Here is a 22,355-nt window from a genome sequence, read left to right as displayed (position 1 = left end):
ATTGCCACGTTAAAGTTTGGTATTACTTTTCTTAGTTTGTGCTTAAACTAACAGAAAACATTAGCTTTGCTGTTATGTTGGTGTTGCTAATAATTTCCACTCTGTTCTTATCAAATTTGTGTTTGAAATTAATTTAGTTTTGAATTAATTTAAAAACTTTATAGTTTTGTTGCAAATGAATTAAGAATTTATAGTGCTATATCTCAGCTTAATTAAACATACTGTTTACATTGTTTAAAAAAATCTGTAAAAATAGGGCACTTTGTGCGCTGTATGAATAGGCTGTGAAGGAATTGTATTTTAATTATAACTGTCATGTGTGTGGTTTTTCATCATTATACAGTCTGTTAAAATAAATATTCAGAAACACATGCAGTGCTACTGTTTGTCTTTTTTTCTGTTTAACTTTGATTAAACTGGAGATCAAAATAGAATAGGCCTTACCCTAAATAAGGATAAATTATACTGGAATTATATATACGCATCTCCAAAATAATCGCATACACAGATGCACATTGCCATTACTGTAGTCAGCGCCGAACAACAGGCAAATAAAATATAAACTGAGGTTATAAAAGTGATTCAGTCAAGATCAGTGAGGGATTTTTTTTTCTTTTGTTCTTTGATTAACATTAATGACTGGCGGCAGCAACTGCTGTCAATGCACGGATCCAATACACCCTCTTTACATTCACTTAAGACATAACCGATTATATTTATGGGATATTTGGATATCATTTTGTGTGTATTTGTCCATTCGAATGTGTAAGAATGTGAGAAAGAGAGCTCAGTCCAGTGTTCGCGTATATAAGAGGTGGCTTTCGTGCAAGCATTGTTTGTGTGTGTGTGTGTGTGTGTGTGTGCTCGGCACAGAAAACAGCACGCAAGTGCAGAAGTGAGTTCTATTTCGTCTTCTTGCAGTTGAATCTTTTGAAATCACAAAAAATGCGCATACAGGAATCGAGAAGCAGAAGCGAAATTTAATTTTAAAACTAGTAATTTGATTCCTGACCTTAAGCAACTGATCTTATTTCCAAAATTGGAATAGCTTTTCGATGCCCAACCCTCCTATTAAATTATTTCTTTCTTGCATGCAAAAAGACCTGTATGGTGACTATAGGGCTGTGTAAAATATTTTTTGCAACTTACTAGGTTTATCATTTGTCATTTTGTTTCCCAATGATGTCGATAATCGTCTGTTACCTGACTGTTGACATCAACATCACGATACTTACGAGACATCGTCGATATACGATTATATCGTCATATCGCCCAACCCTACTACCTACACCCCATAAACCTGGACCAAGTTAGATGCCATATTGAATTTGACTTGGATGAAAACGAGGCTGTGGGGGACCGACTAACAGTCTTTACAATGGCATACATCGTATAAAGGTCCTAGATCATGAGTTGTTGTCTACTGATTCTTTTTTCTTAAAGAAATTTTGTCAATTGGACAGTCAGTACGTTAAACAACAGTACAATCCATTGAACACACTCTATTTCTATCCCTCACTGCCTCATTTTCATTCTTGTCAAAAAAAAATTATTTGCCACTACTTGATTAAAGTTCTATTGATGGTTCGGTTTAGGACCTTCATGCTTACTTTTTTGTAAAAATTGTACATTTCCATACTGATCACACAGATTCATACAAATTCGCCACCAAGTAAAATGTTTCTTTATGACACTGGGTTGCTCAGCTTAAGCATTGATGCTTATGAAAATTAGCTTAAAAGATATACAATATCCTCTTCATGCATCAGTAGACCTTAGTCAGGGTATCTCCATGTTTAAGTTTTGATGGGGATGAAAACAAGGCAGTGAGGGATAGAAGTACAGTGTGTTCAATGGAGTGTTGTTTAATAACTTACAGATTGTTCAGCTGACAAAATATCTTTACAAAAAAGGAAAAGCAGTTTTAAATGCTATGAGTCAGCAAAAATGACGTGATAGGATATTTATGCCATTCATGCCATGATAAAGACCTTTAGTCTATCCCTCACAGTGTCGTTTTCACTTGCTTTAAATTCAATATGATGTCTAGCTTGATTAAGGTCTATAAAATGCAACCTCCTTGACCTCCCTGAACTTGTCTGTCTGATTTAATTTACCTGTATTGTGATATGTGGTGCTTTCAGATATGAACAAAAAAGTGTGGTTAGTAATTAAGCTATTTCAAATATTAGCATCCACACTTATATATATATATATATATATATATATATATATATATATATATATATAAACTGTGTGATTAGGTAGCCATGTGTGTGATACTGTTTCAAAGCTTGGCTCTTGTGTGTTTTCACTGTGGTGCAGTGCAACATCAAAAGTTAAAGATATAGGCTAAACACGAGTATGCCGGAGCATTGTGTTTAACAGTCGGGAGGCTTCCTTCCTTGGCACGAGACTCCCTCTCTCTCTCTCCACACACTCTGAGATACATAACAGATGTAGCACGTGCAGAGACACCTGACTTGTCCTGATGTCTTCCGCAGTGCTACCCTTTCTCATTCAGTCCCCCCACCCACCCTTGCCCTAAAGCATGAAACTGTCTGTTTATCAGCCATTTTGCCTCTGAATCTTATTATTACTGTATGGATATTTCATTGCCAGATGAGTCTATGGTTACTGGCTCCTTGTGTCTTATAACCCATACATGTTTTACAGCTCTGCAGTCTTAAGTTGCCTTGGCAACCTCCTCAACCAGTGCCTATTGGCCACATCCTCGACCAATAGAACGGTTTTCTGATTATGTCATATAAAAACAACGTCGTAGTTCTAGAGGCGCTGCTCAGTGTTTTGACAGAGTCTGGTGACAGTGCTAATATAACAAGTCATAGTCATCCTGGTCAAAAATCGATATTTTAGTCAGTGTTTGCTTATTTATAAGTTTTAAACCATATTCATTTATTATCCTTAAATATTTAGCAAAGAACAAACATTTTAGATGAATACCTGGAACGCAGAAAGTTACTTCAGTTGAAATGGATGTGGAAAGACAGTGGTGGTGTATAGTGTAAAATAATTATAGAGAACTAGTTTAGTGAAAGTGTTATCGAATCACATCGAATGACCTCAACGATTCTGCGGCAAATCCAAATTGAGAGGGAGTGAAGTGTAATTTACCGCCGCGTCTGTAATCTGATGTCTTTCACGCAGCGCTCCGTCATTCGGCGCCGGTCTGCAGCTGCCACGCGCGCGTTTCTCCGTCGCTCCGCCGGTGTGATGTCCGACTGTATGTAAATGAAACCACGGTGGGACAACATGACTATCCTGAAAGACATCCCAGAGAAGTGGTTTCCAGTCATTCTCCCTCTAAAAAGGAAGAAAGAGGGACTAAGCAACGCAACAAAAATAAGAAAAGGAGCAGGTACCTTTACTTTGCGTTATAGCCTATGTCATCATTTGTTTACCACAGATGAAGTCTAGTTGGTAATTATTTTTATTCTAATATAGGCCTATGCACCATGCTTATATTAGAATAGAGGTCGTTTAGACATTCATAACATAATGTTAAGTGTATTTATTATTTATTTAATGTTTCTTCCTCCTTTAACACTTTTTTTGTCATGTAAATAAACAAGTTTGTCTTCTTCCATAAGTGTGCTTATTCATTCATTATTTCACCCTCATGACTGTTTCACAAAATCACATCTATGTCCAGTGACCGCTGTGTGTGTCCCCGTGTGTGTCCCATGACCTTGTGATCATATCCATCATGGTTTCCCCTGTCAACATTCACAACATTCACAAATCACTGTCAGTTAATTGCATCTCAATGTATTTTTAAATGTAAAACAGTCTGTATAATAACGCTTAGGAAGGTCTTGTTATTGAGATGATTGCATTACCTAATTTCTAAATCGAAAGTTAATGTCCTTTATAATCTGTCACACAATATATTTCACAATATTTAGCTACCCAACCCAACTAAGAATCTCTGTCTCATCTGCATTTTTCCCATGCCTCATAGCAGTTTATTTCACAGTAGGTAAATGAGTAATCTGTGTGAATTGCTTATCAACATGCGGTCTGATTTTGCCCCGTTTTAAATGTCATTATGTAATGAACACAGCCTGCAACATTTTCACTGTCATGTTTTGTTGTTGCAAAACAGTGTCTTTTTCACTAAAGGTAGCATGTGTTAAAAATGTTGTTGTAACCGTTTGCTGATGAAATTAAGTAACTGGACGCTGTTCTGATTTGTAATGGATTGAGCTGGACCTCTCAGATTCTGTAAAGCCAGACCGCAACTGATCAAGAATGGCTGTTTGATTGGGGATTAACTTTGTGTTTTTTGAAGTCTGGGGAATTTTTATACTCAGTGGCCTCAATATATGTGTAGCCATTCCAATTTATTATGTTGAGTCATTTGTGCCACATTTTAGATTTTTTTTTTTTTTTACCTGTACAAAAGGCTGAAAATGATTGTGAGATTATTGTTTTTTTACCTCTTCATCTTTCATATTTATGTATCACTTTCCTTATGACAAGACAAGTTAAGATGTATGTCACATATTACAGTGCCTGTCACAGCATAGATGCTCTTATTATCAGTCACTATTCAGATAGCGCCATCTAAAACTGTCCAGAATGACTCAGGCTACAGAGGTGGCTGGCTGCCACGTGTAAGGTATTCAAGTTTCATTTCAAATGAAGAAGAAAATCACCTTTGCTGTCTTATACTTGTCAACCTTTAAACATTTCAAATGTGATTAGACGTCAAGTATAGGTAATGACCTTAAGTTGACTTTTAAGGCCAAGAAATATCCAGCGGACAAGCCTCAGAAAGAAATTCAGTGTTGTAGTGGCCTTTTCACCTTAGGTATGTGTAGTTATTGTCTTAGGAACTCCAGTAACACTGTGTTCCTGGCCTTTTTCAGGCGTTGAATTTTTTTGTTAAGTGTTAAGTGAATGTCTTGAGAAGCTGTCTATTCTGACACAGTGGTGATCATTTCCTACCTGAGCTGTCTATCATATCTATGTAGTGCATTTAACATAGCTGTAATTATCATTACTTCCAGTTAGAGTTCGTTAGAATTTAAAAGTCTATGGGAGATAAGTGTGGGAGATAAGTTATCATCTCTGTAGATCATTTATGCTATTAAAATAGATCTTTACAGCAGGGTTGTATTATATTTTTACAGCAGGGTTGTGTTGGATATTTATTATAATGAAAATTGTGACCCTGGACCACAAAACCAGACATAAGGGTCAATTTTTCTAATTTTCTAATTTTCTTAATTTTTTTCTAATTTATACATCATCTGAAATCTGAATAAATCAGATTTCCACTGATGTATGGTTTGTTAGGATTGGACAATATTTGAAAGTCTGGAATTTTTGAGGGTGCAAAAAAAAAAAATCTAAATATTGAGAAAATTGCCTTTAAAGTTGTCCAAATGGAGTTCTTAGCAATACACATTACTAAACAAAAATGAAGTTTTTATATATTTACAGTAGGACATTTACAAAATATCTTCATGGAACATGATATTTACTTAATGTCCTAATGAATTTTGGCATTAAAGAAAAATGTATAATTTTGACCCATACAGTGTATTTTTGGCTATTGCTACAAATATACCCCAGTGACTTAAGACTGGTTTTGTGGTCCAGGGTCACAAATATCCTGTGGATATGAGAGTTTAAATACTCAAAGTTTTATTAATTCATTTATTTATTTTATATGTGCAGTTTTCCAAGTAATTTTTGTGGTTTCTCTCTCTCTCTCACATCTAAAATAGCTGTTATAGAACATGTTTTTGCCTATTTTTGTCCTACTGAATGCATGTTTTCAGTTAGAGTGAAATGTTCTGAGATGCAGTCAGTGGGTGTTAAGCCTGTCCTTATGTGAACCCCTGTAATTCCTTTACTCAGAGACTCCAGCTAAGGAAAGAAGGAATACTGTAGGATGGTCAGAGATGGAGAGTGTTTTATAGACGATTCAGTCAGATGGGCATATGAAGGCACTTGGCAAAGAGGAGAAGGGATGGGGAAAATGGGAGCAGACTGCAAGAGGAGGGAGAGCAGAGGCAAGCAAATGATGCATAGAGACTGAAATGAAGTGAAGGAGTGAAATGATGTGGAGGTCATGTGCTTTTTATCAAATGAACAAATGCTTCATGATGCTCAGCATATGTTTTGACAATACAGCATAGTACCATTCTCTCACTATATATAGAACAGAAAAAAACTTCTGCTTTTAGAAGTAAAAATGTAAAGCAGTAAATTAAGAAAATAACTCACATTTACATGAATACATTAGTGAGTATTTGGCCTCTGTTAAGGATGGAGTCATGTATTTGGCTCGTGTTCTGGCTGTTCCTCTGCTGTGTATGCAAAAAGGTTGGAGTAGAGTAGCAATTAACTCACCCACTAAGAAGCTAATTTGAGCCTGTGGCTTGTCTCTTTTAGACATTAAATGAGACAAATGCTTTGAAATAGTAGAGACAATAGAAACTTCAATGGTGCTTTAGTGCTGCTTTGACGCTTTGATTAAATGTGTGCCCTTTTTGAGACCTGACTGAAAGATTCCCTTTGATAGCAATTGATTGTGTTTTTATATCAAAAGGCAAAGTTGGTGCTAACTTAAGAATCTATATTATTTGAAGTTATTTGAACTTTTATTTCTCTCACGTCATGGTTTGATCTCATTTTCCTTTCTTCAGGTCAATGAAGAAATCGAGTGTCCATGGTAAAGAAAAAAACTTTAAAAAGGTGTTATAACGTCCAAGTTTCTTTTATGCCCTTTGCATTCCTGTTAGATTCATATAGTTTGAAAAACCATTTATGTAATTTTCAAGAATAAAGTCATGGTATAACCATAAATACATGTGAACCATAAATACATTTTAATCATTTAAAAAAGCCCCCCCCCCCCCCCCCCCCCCAGGCAGAATCTTACACAATAGGCAAACAGGATACTAGAGAAACGCTTGGTAAAGCAGGAATACTGGCAATGGTTCACACAGGCCCAAAAGGCTAGCATGCTTAGGAATGCTACAAACAGGAAATGACTTGAGAAGCAGAGAGAGTGGAGCACAGTCAGTATTCGGGTGAGGGCTCCCTCTGCTGTTTTGGCATTACAGAACCCCCCCTCAAGGAGCGACTCCTGGAGCTCAACGCGGGCGCCCCCATGGTCGTAACGCTGGTCGGTCGGGTCTGGCTCGATGGAATTCCTCGATGAGAGATGGATCCAGAATATCCTGGGCAGCTACCCAGGACCTCTCCTCAGGCCCATAGCCCTCCCAGCCCACCAGATATTGGAGCTGACCCCCTCTTCTCCTTGAGTCCAGCAACACACTCACCTGATAAGCGGGAGATCAATCAATATGCAAAGGTGGTGGTGGTTCTTGGCCTTCTGCTCTAGGGTCAGCATCCAGGTGGACCGGTTTGAGGAGGGAAACATGAAAGGAAGGAGATATGCGATAGTTCGCAGGAAGCTCCAGCTGGTAAGTGACCACATTTATTCTTTTAAGAATTTTAAAAAGGGCCAACATGCCTTGTGCTGAGCTTCCTGCTGGGTAGCTGAAGCCTGATGTCCCTCGTGGAGAGCCAGACCCCCTTTCCTGGTTGGTAGGGAGGATGTGGGCGACGTCGTCTGTTTGCCTTGAACTCCTGTGTTCTCACGGCTCGTTGGAGACTATTGTGTGCACTGTCCCACACCCTCTCACTACGTCAGGTCCAATCGTCTACAGCTTGGACCGAAGAAGTTTCACCAGACCACGGGAACAAGGGGGGGTTGAAAACCCAGGATGCACTGTTAGGCCTGTAGAAGTATGTATGATGGAGTTCTGGGCATACTCTGCCCAGGGCAAGAACTCTGACCATCGGTGTTGTTTGTGACTGCAGTAGGTCCGCAAGTATCTGCCGATCTCTTGGTTAAGCCGATCAATTTGGCCATTAGATTGAGGTTGATAACCTGATGTTAGACTTACGTTAATGTCCAGATGTTTAAAAAAGGCTCTCCAGACTTGGGAGTTAAATTGAGTGCCCCGATCGCTGGCAATGTCTTCGGGTAGACCGTATACTCGGAAAACATGATGGAACAAGGCGAGAGCTGTTTCCATAGCTGTGGGTAACCCTTTTAGTGGTATCAGACGACAGGATTTGGAGAATCGGTCGATAACAACAAGAATGGTGGTGAAGCCAACAGATGGGGGCAGATCAGTTACAAAGTCTACGTTGTGGGATGGGTAATGGTTGGATGAGACCTGATGGTAGCTCCTTGGGGGTTTTTGACTGCGCACAGACTTGACATAATTTTATATACGTGGTAGTGTCCTTAGTCATGGATGTTAGTCAGAATGAGTTTTGGAGCAGGTGAAGAGTGCGAGAAATTCCGGGATGGCCCGCACTGATGGACGTGTGGACCCACTGCATGATTCGTTGATGTAAGTTGTGTGGTACATATTGTTTGTTTGGGGGGAAATGATTAAGTGTTGGGTCGTGTTGTTGCTCCTGTTGTAGCTCCTCCATAATGTCCCAGGTTACCGGAGCAATGATAACTGAAGGAGGAAGAATAGGTTCTGGTGTGAGACTTTCAGTAGGAGGGTCATAACGTCTGGACAGGGCATCTGCTTTGCTATTTTTACTGCCTGGTCAGTAAGTGACTGTAAATTGGAAACGGGTGAAAGACAGGGACCAGTGGGCTTGGCGTGGGTTGAGACGTTTGGCACTCTTTATATACTCTAGATTTTTATGATCAGTGATGAATTGAAACGGATGAACTGCTCCTTCTAGCCAGTGTCTCCATTCCTCAATGGCGGCTTTCATGGAGAGAAGTTCCTTGTTACCCACATCATAATTACGTTCTGCTGCGGTTCATTTTCTTGAGAAAAATGCACATGGAAATAACTTGCCTGGTTGGCCATGACATTGGGAAAGTACAGCTCCGATTCCATAGTTTGAGGCATCAACTTCCACAGCGAATGGTAAATTGGGTTCAGGATGCTTCAGGATCAGTGCTGTGGTGAATCTTTCTTTCATAGTATTGAAAGCAGTGTTAGCCTCTTCTGTCCACATCAGTTTTGAAGGTTTGCCTTTTAGAAGAGATGTCAAAGGGGCGGAGACCATACTGTAGTGACAGATGAAACGTCGATAGAAGTTAGCGAAGCCCAGAAATCGTAGAAGCTCCTTGATCATAGTCGGTTGAGGCCATTAATCCTGATCAGATTATACGCACTTCTTAAAATCAAGCTTGGTGTAAATGGTGGCCTCACTAAGTTGTTCGAGGGCGGATGGAACTAGTGGGATTAGGTAGCGGAATTTAGTGACGTTGTTGAGTCCTCTGTAATCGATGCAAGGTTTTAGTCTGGCATCCTTCTTCTCGAAGAAGAAAAAGCCTGCAGCAGCTGGCGAGGTGGAGGTACGAATGAAACCTGAGTTTAGGGCTTTGTCGATGTATTCTTCCATGGCCTGATTTTCTGTTCTGGACAGAGAATAGACTTTGCTTTTGGGTGGCATAGCGTTGGGAAGTAAATCAATTGCGCAGTCCCAAGGTCGGTGAGGCGGTAAATGTGTGGCCTTGGTTTTGCTTAATACTTCAGATAAATCATTGTAGCAAGAAGGGATGTTTACAGTCTTATTGGTCTGTAGAATTTCTATGCTGGTTGTAAGAAATGGCTGTGGTTAATGACAGTGATTAATACAAAACATGGACCATTGAATTAGCTCACCATGATGCCAGGAGATGTTTGAGTCGTGGATAGATAGCCAGGGGTGTCCGAGGATGACTTCATGTCTAGAGGAGTTAACAATTTACAGGGTAATGGATTCTTGATGAAATAGTCCAACATTCAGAGTAAGAGTGTGTGTTTGTTGAGTGATTCCTTCTCCAATAAGTGTCGTCTATGGGTTTGATCTTAATTGGGGGAGTGCAAGGTTGAGTGAGAAGATTGTACTTTTCAATGATGTTTTTACTGATTAAGTTAAGAGCAGCCCAGAGTCGATCATCGCTGTTGATTTCAGAGAGATATTTTCAGTATTAATGGTAACAGGAAGCAAGAATGATTTATTACTTAGAGAAAAATGTTCTTTATTCACCTTCTGAGGTGTTTGGGACTTGTGTGGGCATCCCATGCTATGGTGGCCTGCTTCACCACAGTAGAAGCACAATCGGAGCTGTTGACGTCTCGTCCTTTCCTCATCGGATAATCTTAAACACAGAGTTGCATGGGTTTGCTGCTAGACTTAGACTCGGCTGTGGGTAAACTCAGGGATGGAATTAGCGGTTCATGACGAACTCCTCTGTTGCTTCTCCATTTGAGTGCTCGTCTCATCAGGTTGTCTATTTTAATCGTGAGCGTTACAGAGTCTGAAAATGTTAGATCATCCCCTTTACAAGCTAGTTCTGCCAAGGTTGAGACTTTGTTGGAATATGGCCTTCAATGAAACGTTATTAAATCCACTTTGAGTGGCGAGCGTCCTGAACTCCACAGCATAATCCGCGGCAGTGCGAATGCCTTGTGAAATGTGGAGGAGCGGAATCGCTACAGATTATCCCCCAGCAGGATATTCAAACACTTCTTGAAGTTGTCGAATTAAGTAATCAACAGAGGTTCTAAAACGTGAGTCTGTGTCCCAAACTGCAGCTGCCAGGTCGATAGCTTTACCGGTCAGTAAAGTCATTAAAAACGCACACTTCTTCCCTTCAGATTCAAACTTATCCCTTTGATGATCCAAGTAGATACTCACTTGGCGAATGAAGCCTCTACACTGCTCAGAGGATCCATCAAACTTATCAGGAAGAGCAAAGCTTACCGTCGTCGGCGTTGGCGAGGGGAGCGACCGTATGTAATGTGTCAGGTGTTCATTGACTGATTGAAGATTAGAGAGTTGTACCTGGTAACCCGTCAACAACTCATTTTGACAGGCAAACGACGTTTGAAACTTTTGAAGTTTGAAACTTCCGCTGGATTCATAGGAGGTGATGTATTCTGTAATGAGGCCGCTGAGGCGGAGTTAAAATCCATTAGCAGAAGTTTATTAGGTAGACTTTCAGCAGACAGAAACATGAATTCAGGCAAGGGATCAATACCAACATAACAGTCCAATCCGTCGACGTGCACAGGGTTATCCAATAGACAAAGACGAGTAGGCAAGCAAAAGGTCCAAACACAAACATAGAGTTAGTCAGGCAGTCAAAGCAGAGGGGAAAATCCAGAATGTTCGTAGTCAGGTCAACAGACAGAATAGGCAAACAGGATACTAGAGAACCGCTTGGTAAGGCAGGAATACTGGCAATACTTCACACAGTCCCAAAAGGCTAGCATGCTTATGAATGCTACAAACAGGAAATGACTAGAGAAGCACAGACAGTATTCGGGTGAGGGCTCCCTCTGCTGGTTTGGCATTACAGTTGGTTGAAACGTGACTGATGATTTCTGAAAGATAATGTGATACTGCAGACTGAGGAAATGGCTGCTGGAAATTCAGCTTTGCCATCACCAGAATAAAATAAAAATAGAAATATTAAAATAGAATTATTATTTTTTTTATTAGGATAATATTTCACAATATTAGAGATTTTGCTGTATTTTTCATCAAATGAATGCAGCCTTGGTGAGCATAGGAGACATAGGCCTATGCCAAAATTCTTAGATTTTAATTCTGAAATTAAAAAACTATTTATAATAGAAGATAAGTATTCAATGTGTACTTAATGTATTTTTAAATAAATTAATAATAGATCCAGGTAAAACAATTGAGCATCATATCAATCACAACAAAGCTTCGCATGACTTTCAGATAAGTCCATCTATGCACCACTAGCTTACACAAGACATATGTTCTGCAACACTGCACAATGCACATCCATAACTTGCTGGTCTATTTGAATTTGCACAGATTTGTGAGCTAGCATAGCGGATGTCCTTGACAGTAGTGCTGAATCACAACAATAGACACAACGACTGTTTTTTGAGAAACGTCACACAAGCAACGTTTCACTGCGGCTCTCGCTTGTCCTTGGCTGTATTAGTAAGGGCGCTGAGTTAAAAGTGCTTAATGGCCCAGTTTGCTGAGGTGCTCTTTGGAAGGAACCAGACCCTCCAATGGCCAAAGCCATTATGTCATCGGCAGCCAATAGGCAGGTAATGCACTCTCAGACTGGCAGCAGCAGTGTGGTTTTCCATCAGGACTGATAACAGAGAGGCAGAGAGTACAACAGATAGCCATGAGCAAAGGTAAAGAAAGACATGACCTTTAGGAAGAGAGGAGAAGATGAAAGCATATAGGATGGAACAGGAAGGAGATAGCATAAGGATAGCTGAGGATAGATACAGATTTTACCTTTTTAAAATACAATGAAGGAAGGAGTGAGTTAAATAAAGACTAAGTCAGTGTTCATGGTTATGATACTACCATAGATCATTTTCCGATGTACAGCATATGAAAGACATCAAAATGTTACATTTTAGAATGATGATCTTGAAAAAGCTGTTTTATTTGTTTATTTCTTGGAGTATACAGCTTGTCCTGTAGTGTGACCCATGTCAACAATGACAAAAGTTGCTTCAGTTAATTGAGAGAGAGTTTACCGAACACCAACACTAACCTAGCAGCACTGAGTTCAAGGACTGAACCTCCAACTCATATAAAATATGTAGTATACAAAATCACTTGATATCAGGTTAAACTCTGATAAATCTGGAAATATTCCAAACATTGTATCCTGTTTCATGAAAAAAAAATGAATGCAGTATTTAGAGAAATACAGGGTTCGATTATTATCGTTGGAACACAATGTTCTTTACTGGTAAGCAAGATTCACAAGGATTTCATAACTGCAGGTGGAAATTTTTTTGAAAGTGATTCCCGTTCCTCTTTCGTTATCATTTTAGTTGTGGTATGACTTTCTGAGAATGATTAGTAAAACTTCATAGTTATCATACTTTGTGTGAACGGCCTTTAACCTATATACATGGTGCATTATTGACCTAAGTGACCCTTGGAATGGTACCTAAGAAGAGTTAACCCCAAAAATGTTGTCATCATTTACTCACCCTTGTGTCATTCCAAACCTGCGTAATGATGATTTTGAACAATTTTGATGTCTAAACAACATTGGACCCCATTGACTTTCATTGTATTGACCAAAAAACAGACATTTTTCAAAATATTTTCATTTCAAGAAAGAAATACAAACAGGTTTGGAATGACATGAGAGTGAGAAAATGCTGGCAGCATTTTCTTTCTCTTTAAGAGCACATATTAGTGCCCTGACCTACTCAGCTTCATACAGTTAAGAATACTATATAATATATAATAAGGTGTACTTTTAAAGGTACTGCCCCAGTGACAGGTGCAATTAAATGTGCAATTTTTGCTGATGGTGTATAGATGCGTTTTTTTTGTGGCATCTTAAAGTGCTTGCTTTAGTGTGTTGACTATGTGGGCAGTGCATATAAATCGGCCATTATAGCGGTGAAATATGAGAGAGCCAAGCTGTCTTAACACAGGAAACCACAGGCAGAGAGAGTCTCGGTAACTGAGCAGAGGGCCAGAGCAGATGTGAACGGCTCATGCAGGAGGAAACAGACTGGCTATATCTATTTGCGTGCATGGGTTTATGGGTTTGACCTTTTGATGCACATGTAAATGGTGCAGATGCAGCTCTCGGCCATTCATCAGACCTCTTTCTTTCACTCCTGAGCAGGGAGTAATGAGGTCAGTCTTTTTATATTCGTACAAGATTTTCATCAATATTACAGCAGCACAGAGTGAAACCAGACCACCCAACTCTTCAACTCATGCTTCAACTCATCTTTATTATAAGCCTCTTGCAAACTACCACAATGAAAAGTTATGTTGAGGGTAAGGAAGAGATGAGAGATAAGAGTGAGTTTCAGTCGCTTTTGTCTTCAGAGGAGAGATCTGATTGTGTTGTGCTGGATGTTTTGCTCAACATTTCCTTGGTCCATCAGTAAATCTAGAGTGTTTGGAAATTCATGCTGTCTAAGACCTTTCAGTGGGGTAGAGCTGAGGAACGTGTCTCCTCCGAAAAGATGTAGCGAGTCACCCCTGGATAATATGATGTGATACACACACACACACACACACACACACAGGTTGTCACATGGAGTGGCCATTATCCAGCATAAAAAACTGTGCATCTGTGTGCACAGGATGTGAGAGATGCATAGCAAAGTGAATCTGACAGCCATTTTCTGCTATTTCTGTCAAAAGACGAGAGAACCAAAAGAATACAAGCTGAAAGAATACAACCAAATCTCAGATACAAGCTGGTGTGTTTATTTACTACTTTGCGTGTTTTTGTGTCTTATGTGTCAGTCTGGCTGGAAACGCTGTGGTGTTAAGAGCTTTGTGTGAGTTTTTGAAACCGTGAGTCTCGTTTTCAACAGAAGTGAAAACAGCAGGTATGCCTATATACTAACCGCAGCTATTCTGCCACAGTCCAGTTTTCAGCCTCATAGTGCAGAAATTAATCTGTCACACTACAATTAGCCATGACTTCCTTCTTCTTTGTTGTGTTGCGCTTGACTTAGCAACATCTCACTCGATTAAAGTCAGTGTTTAGCACTGACACAACCCTCTGATTGTGTAGTTTGTCTCATGGGGAACTGAAAGTTACTGTATGCAACTGTAACTGCATGATATATGTGAGTGTGTGACTTGTGCGACCTGATTCAAACTATTTCCTCAACAATCATAAAGCATATATTGCATGTTTTGCTTGTAAGGCGGCTTCCTGTTTCTTTTTTCTCTGGGGTTATCATACATTGCAATGACTAATAAAAGAAGCACAGCAAAACAGTGTGCTTATTGTAAGTTAGTGAACAAGTCTTCTGACTGAACATATAAAAGTCCCACGGCCACGTTGTACATTTTCTATTTTGTCTAAGCATTTCAGAATCTTTAAATGAGAGACAAATCAAGTTGTTTTGACCCAGCTAACAAAATAATGTGCTAAGAATGTTTGCTAAATATTCTTTTTTGGTTGTGGGAACAGCAAATTTGAGATGTTCTAAAAACATGAAACTTTCCAGTTTTCTTTATGTTAGTAGAATGTTATGTTCCTGCAATGCCCTTTTAACAATTTTTTTATTAACAACTTAACAGTCTAGGAATGTTGATTTTTAACATTCCAAGAAAGTAAAAATGTCCAGTTTCCTTGGTGATATTAGAGTATTGTGGCATGTCACGGGACCAGCAAATGCTCACAACACAAACAAAAAAAAGAAACGCACTGCAAATAGAAAAAACGCTTGCAAATTAAGAAAACAACTTTCGTCAATTTGACAACACATGTCCTGCAAATGCTCACAACACAACCAAACAAACACACTGCAAAATAAAATCTATTTGGTTACGTTGTGAGCATTTGCAGTGTGTTTCTTTATTTGTTTGTGTTGTGAGCATTTGCACCACCTGCTGTCAAACTGATGAACATGGTTTCTTGATTTGCTTGTGCTTTTTCTATCTGCATGTGTTTTCTGAAGTTGCAGCGCGTTGAGCTCTCTCGGCCACCGTATATAACTGGCATCAACATTATTTTTATATTTTATATACTTCCAGCAATCTTTACATCTCAGTGTTTGTTTTCTTCACAGAGGAGGAAAGGAGAGTACGAGCCAATGACAGAGAGTACAATGAGAAGTTCCAGTATGCTGTAAGTTGCACATACTACCTGTGCATTATAAATATAAATAATTTTAATTGTACAGTTTTCTTCTGCCTCTCCTTCACCTCTTCCCATCATCTCTTTCACTGTCCACAGAGCAACTGCATCATGACCTCAAAGTACAACATCATTACCTTCCTTCCAGTCAACCTGTTTGAGCAGTTCCAGGAAGTTGCCAATACCTACTTCCTGTTTCTCCTCATACTGCAGGTATATGCTCTGTATGAATTCTTACTTTAAATGCTTATTACAAGTGTAGAGAAAAAAGTATTTTAGCCTATTTTGTAAAGGTCAATTCATGGCTGTGACCATGGCAGTATTCCTCCATTCGTAATGGCTACAATTAGGAAGCACATGGATGCTTATGAACACCATAATTTTGACAGATTGTTTGAACATGTTCACACACTAGTAGGTGCATTAGTGAGTGCTATAAAAATGGCTTTAAAAAGTAATTGTGTGTATGTTTTTGTCTCAGTTGATTCCACAGATTTCCTCATTATCCTGGTTCACCACCATTGTGCCTTTAGTGCTGGTGCTGAGCATCACTGCAGTCAAAGATGCCACCGATGACTATGTGAGTCTCACACACACACACATACTGTAACTTACTGTAACTGCCAAACCCCTCTCCACACAGAAATCTGGTAACATTCAAGCCAATCATCTAACACAACTACCACACGAAAACGCCGTCAGACACACACATTTCACACACATCTCTGTTTCTCTCACAGTTTCGTCACAAGAGTGACAACCAGGTGAATAACCGTCAGTCTCAGGTCCTCATCGGTGGCATGTGAGTCTCATATTAATATGCACACTTCCTTTTACATTGTATTTACAAGAAAATATAAATGTTGTTTACAAAAAACTGGAAATGTTTCCAAGCTGTTGCTCGCAAGATAGTGAATGTTCATGACATAAAAGCACTGTTGGCTCAATATATATATATATATATATATATATATATATATATATATATATATATATATGTTAATCGATCATTTGCAAGAACCGATAAACGCCACTTTAACAAAAAAAAGAGCTGTGCATTATTCTCCACATTCGACTTGAAGCGGCGCTGCGCAGAATGTAATGAATGCTTTCGAATCGCTCTCACGGTACTTTGATGTCATACACCGATCATCCTGCACAGCGCAGCTTCAAGTCGTACACACCTACCCTGCATCCCAATGTGCATACTATCCGTGCTAAATTCTATGTGATAGTAGTAATTTTCAATATTATTTAGGGCAGATAGGGTGGATAATTTGCACATTGGGAAGCAGGCCTATTGTCCACTTTCAAGGCATTGCGATTTCACAAGCGCCGACAGAAGCCGACAAGCGCCCTTGTTGTTTGTGAACTGAAGCCGATTTTAGCGAAGTCCATTTTAGCGAATCAGTGCGCTGTTTTCAGGTCAAGTGACAAGGCTACTTTCACTTTGAAAAGATGTGCTAGCTGAGAGGAGTTTTGTCAAAGCGGACTAAAAGTGATCTAGGATGCATAATTTCGACAAACTCAATGAACCTGTGATATCTTCTTCAGGGTGAAAACGGAAAATAAAAGCTGAAACGTTTTCACGTAGCCTTACAAAAGCAGCGCGTTACAATGGTGAGGGAAAGCGTCGTGTGTTGCGTGTAATCACAACCACACAGTATATGATCACAACAACAACCTTAGCAAAATGACTCCGGAGCGGATACGCCCCGGAGGTACCACAAGATCCAGAACGGATCTGCAAAACGGGTCCGTAACGGCGTCCACTTGCACAACGCAGCGGATCCGGAACAGATAAGGATTACGGATCTTTTAAGTTGGAGCCGAAGAGCCAGGGTGATGCCGAAGATCCGGAGGTCCATGGCGGAGCAGATGGCTTCGGCGACCCCGGCGCAGGCGGAGATCCGGATGGCCGTGGCGGAGCTGAAGCGATAGAGGACAGAGGTGGAGCAGGAGGGAAGGAGGAGCCCAACGGAGCCGGAGAGACGAAGGGACGGGACGCAGCCAAAGGAGTGTAGTCCCGAGGTGCAGGTAGGGGGACGACTGACCAATGCGGAGCCGGATGGACGAGGGAGCCCGGTGGAGCTGGTGGGCAGACGGGATCCGGTGGAGACGAGAGAGCTGGAAGGCATGGTGGAGCTGCTGGGTCGCCGGACTGAGGCGGAGTCTGGGTCTCGGAGGCTGCTGGCAGAGAAGAGGGAACCACCAGACTCAACGCCACAGGAACTGGAGCTGGGCAGGCCAGCGGCGATCCCACGCCACAGATGGTGAGCTGAGGGTGAGCGGATGGGCTGACCATGTCCAGCGACAGGGATATAGCCGAGGGAACCAGATCAATGAGAGGCGGTGGGAGAGGGAGGTTGGGTGGGATTTCTTGCCAGATGTTGATAACCGATGATGAACAAACTTGAATTGTTGAAACCCAGTCTATGAGATCCTCTTCCGACTCACCCTCAGCGAGTGGATTACCCCGTGGAAAAGACCCACTCCGTGCCGCGAGTGGGTCTTTTCCGGAAGGGCTCTGGGTTGTTGGCGCCCACATGTGATGACCCTGTGCTGGCATCCGCTTCCCCCAGGATGGATGCTGATCCGGCGATCCACAGTGCGCTGTTGATATAGTCCTTGAGCCTCCAGCTCGGATCAGCATAGGGCATGAGGAAGCGGATATCGTCGTCCAGCCCGTACCAAAATCCCTCCATTAGGGTGAGGTCATCACATGTGGCGAGATGGCAATGATCCACGAACTCGTCCACATACTCCTCCAGATCTCGTCCGTCTTGGAATAAAAAGATAGTCGCCCCTGACTCACTGGCGTTCGGGGCGACGTTGATTGAAGCTAACTTCAGCTTCATGCGGTGTCGGTCGGTTATTCTGTTACGTATCCCTCCAGGCAGGCAGAACAGACTCGGGCAGACAGGGTAATCCAAGAAACGACAAGTTTAATAACATAAAAGTAGGAACATGTAACATTGACAATAACCGACATCAACTGAAACCAAAGGGGAACATTAAATAGGCTGTAACTAAGGCAACACACAGGTGACGGGGATTAACTAATAATGACTTGATGAGGTGACTGATTAAACAAGCTAGGAACTAAAACCAAATAAGGAAACTCAGGAACAGACAGAAAAACCAGAAAGATACCAATTTAAAGTCCAGACATATAACACATACAATGTCTACATTCCATACTATCCAGTCTCCGCTGTAGCCCCTGTGTCCTAAATTCCCAGAATGCATTGCCATTGTGACAACACATTCCTATTCTCTATTGATATGAATCTTTTGACATTGCACATTTATTCCATGTAAGTGAGTGAAGTGACATACTGCCAAGTATGGTGACCCATACTCGGAATTCGTGCTCTGCATTTAACCCATCCAACGTGCACACAGCAGTGAACACACACACACCGTGAACACACACCCGGAGCAGTGGGCAGCCATTTATGCTGCGGCGCCCGGGGAGTAGTTGAGCGTTCTGTGCCTTGCTCAAGGGCACCTCAGTCGTGGTATTGAGGGTGGAGAGAGCGCTGTAGTGTGATCATTGTAGTGAAAAGCTGTAGTGTGGATCATTGTCAGTATTTGACAAAATAGTTGGCTAAATCAAGTTCAAAACTCTATTTAATCTTACTTTTAAAGAAGAAGCAGACCATTGAAGGATGAAGTAGAATCAAAAACCAGTCTGGAGCACTTGAATGAGCTGTAAAGAGCACACATACACACACACACACAGTATTTTAGTATTTTTTTTTTTTTATATCAATTTCATATAAATTATTTGAAACCACATTACAAGAGGTGGGGAATATAGTTGTCAAAAAAAATATATATATACAAAAATATACTTGAGCTAATATTCCAGAAGTAAATTGCAATGGAAAATATAGCATATCATCACCTGCAATTAGTCCTGAAGAGGGGTGAACAAATTACCCTGTCTCACAAAAAGGAGATCCCGTCTAAACGGGTCTGTTATTACTCAAAATCTGTGATAATGCTAATGTGCCGAAGAGCTAACGTAATTCTTCCACAACGCAATTTCAGAATTAAAAATGACAACAAAGTAGTTAACTAGTTTATTAACATTAATGTTAATGGGAACTGTACAAATAAAGCATATTTAAACAGTATACTTACTGTGTTCCGTCTTTCTACGCCGGTGTAGTGCCGAATTCTGACCCCCGCCAGATTATCCCCCCCCCCAGTGTTTCGGGTTTAGTGTGGGGGAGGGGTTAGGATTAGGGGTGGGGTTAGGAGTAGGCAATCAGGTAGCGAGGGGGGTGGGAGTACACGATCCGTTCCACCTGCACGATCCGTTCTGCGCATGCGCTTAATTACGTAGTAGAAAACGTCATGGTTTCCCTACACTATTGGTATCATGCATGCGATGAAACACTTGACGGCCAGGCGGCACAACTGGCGGCATATTTTTGTAGGCTACATTGTTATTTTCATTTACGGCGGGTCTATTTTGATGTTTTTAAATGTAGCTTAGGCTATGCATTACTATGTGTTTTACGTGGTTGCCAATCCAAAATAATAAAGGAGTTGTTACATGAACATACACGATTTTGGTTACATGTGGAATAAAGTCTGAGTCTTTCTGTCACTGCAAACCTTCAGTTTCCGCCATACTCCCCTTTGCAATTCATTAGGCCTACTTAACTTGCCGTGTTTCGATCTGAGGTCAGTAGTATTGTCAAAGACGGTTTGTGTCATTTTTTTATTAAAAGCTGCTAATATTAGTTAACTTTAAGTTGAGTAATTTTGTATTAGCATGGGTCTATATAGGCTAATATATCTATCTGTATAATCTAAATGAGGAAAATAATCCCTTCAGTGGTGTTTACAGAAGACAATAAGGAACATAATATGCATTTCTGCCTAGACTATCTGCACTTACATGAAGAAAGAACTACAAACAAGTCTGGAGAAACATTATAGAGTATTTCAAACTGACGATGGAAATGACTTGAAAGAATGCATAGTGTGCACACAGAAGTGACATGAGACATATTGGTGAACTAGTGAACCAGATTATTCTTAATAAGAAATGAGTAAAAAAAGAAAAAAATAGAAAAAAAATTGTCACTCACTCTCACACACACACTAACAAACAATGTGTGGGGTGCACAGTCACCCAGATACACTCACACACAATAAACTGTATATGGGTGACTGTGCACCCCACGTCCAGCATTTACTCTCAGGTTGAGGGTGTCTCTGCAAATAATCATGAATGTTTCCATGTCCTGGATATTTTCCAAAATGAATGTGAAAGGCTCCTTGGCATCCCACTCCGTCAACTCCATCAGCACCCTCCACGCATTCATTTGGTCATCATGATCCATCAACATGTATGACAGTTCTTGCACCTGGCCAGTGAAAAGCCCAGAACTGTTCCTCACAATGTATTCCACCTGGTACATATGTTTCAATGTGAGGGCAGCTCCTCCACTTCTACCTGTTCCTCCTTTGATAAAGTAAAATACCATAAATTAAGACTACCCTATAACATAAGATGTTTTGGGTCTTTCAAAAGGGGCCTAAAGACATCTTTTCAACATAAATTAAATAGTTATTATGAGCTATGGTTTGTATATTATGGTATTTTCATTAGGCTATTAATTGCTAACTTTTGTATTGTTTTTATTTGTAAGCCACTTTGGACAAAAGCATCTGCTAACTCATAACCATATAACCATAACATGCACAAAGAAAATACAGGTAGGTCTCTAAAAATTAGAATATTGTGGAAAAGTTTGTCAATTTCAGTAATTCAATACAAAGGTGCGCAAGCGTGGAACAGATCGTGCAGTGTCGTAAATCGTTGCAAAACTGAATTTTTTTTTTTTTTTTTCAATTTTTTTTTTTTTAATTAAAGCTCAAAAATCAAGAATATAAAACAGAATAATACAACCATCAACATAAAAATGATAACAATAATAACAAAGTAGAAACAGATAAAGAACAGGGAAAAAAAGAAGAAGAAGAAAGGGGGGTGTTTAATACATAACAAACTGAAAACATTTAATTGAAATTTACATGTTATTAAAGAAAGGAAAATATTTACAGGCAGATAAAGTTTTTAAGGCTTTTTTGTTCTTAGAGAACTGGATTAATGAAAGGTACTGCTCAACTTCTTTTATAAAAACAAAAAAGAGAGATCTAGAGTTTGAATATTTGCATCTGTGAATGTGAAACTTTGCAAGAAGCAAAATCAGATTCACTACATAAAACTGGTTTCTTTTAGATTGTTCATACTCAACAAAACCCAACACTACATCTTTCCAGAACAGAATACATTCATTATAAATGTTACTCCTAATGAAACTTAAAACATCTTGCCAAAATTTCTTTGTAATTGGACAGCTCCAAAAGATATGAACAACAGTTTCATCAGTCATCACAAAAAGAGCAACTGGAGGAAATATCACTTTTGAATTTTTTCATATAATGCTTTGCAGGATAGAACTTATGAATTTATTTTGTAGGAAATCTCCTTTACTTTGTTAGTTAGTAGAAAGGTATGAGGAAGCATCCACACTTTTTTCCAGCAGATGTTACCCACAGCATTATTCCAATTAGGAGACACAGCTGGCAGAGTTACAATATTCTGCTGAAATAATGAACAAACTATCCTATTATTATTTTTGCATGGAGAGGCAAAACATAATCTACTAGTAAAAGT

General features: G+C 39.9%; 1 protein-coding gene across 2 annotated transcripts in view; it reads left to right on the top strand.

Moving 5' to 3' along the window:
• The window catches only part of LOC306886826 (phospholipid-transporting ATPase ID-like), a 61,125-nt gene that overhangs the window by 8,278 nt on the left and 30,492 nt on the right, over positions 1-22,355 (top strand). Inside the window, exons 3-7 of one of the 2 annotated variants that reach the window (XM_079444153.1) lie at positions 3,169-3,379; positions 15,585-15,643; positions 15,752-15,865; positions 16,134-16,232; positions 16,393-16,454. In XM_079444153.1, coding sequence (XP_079300279.1) covers positions 3,253-3,379; positions 15,585-15,643; positions 15,752-15,865; positions 16,134-16,232; positions 16,393-16,454 — 461 coding nt within the window. In that variant the 5' untranslated portion in view covers positions 3,169-3,252. The remainder of the gene's footprint in view (positions 1-3,168; positions 3,380-15,584; positions 15,644-15,751; positions 15,866-16,133; positions 16,233-16,392; positions 16,455-22,355) is intronic. The other variant, XM_079444154.1, reaches the window with a different exon arrangement.

This window comes from Barbus barbus (assembly GCF_936440315.1).
Source record: "Barbus barbus genome assembly, chromosome: 21".
NCBI lineage: Eukaryota > Metazoa > Chordata > Actinopteri > Cypriniformes > Cyprinidae > Barbus > Barbus barbus.
This window is presented reverse-complemented; position numbering and strand designations above follow the sequence as displayed.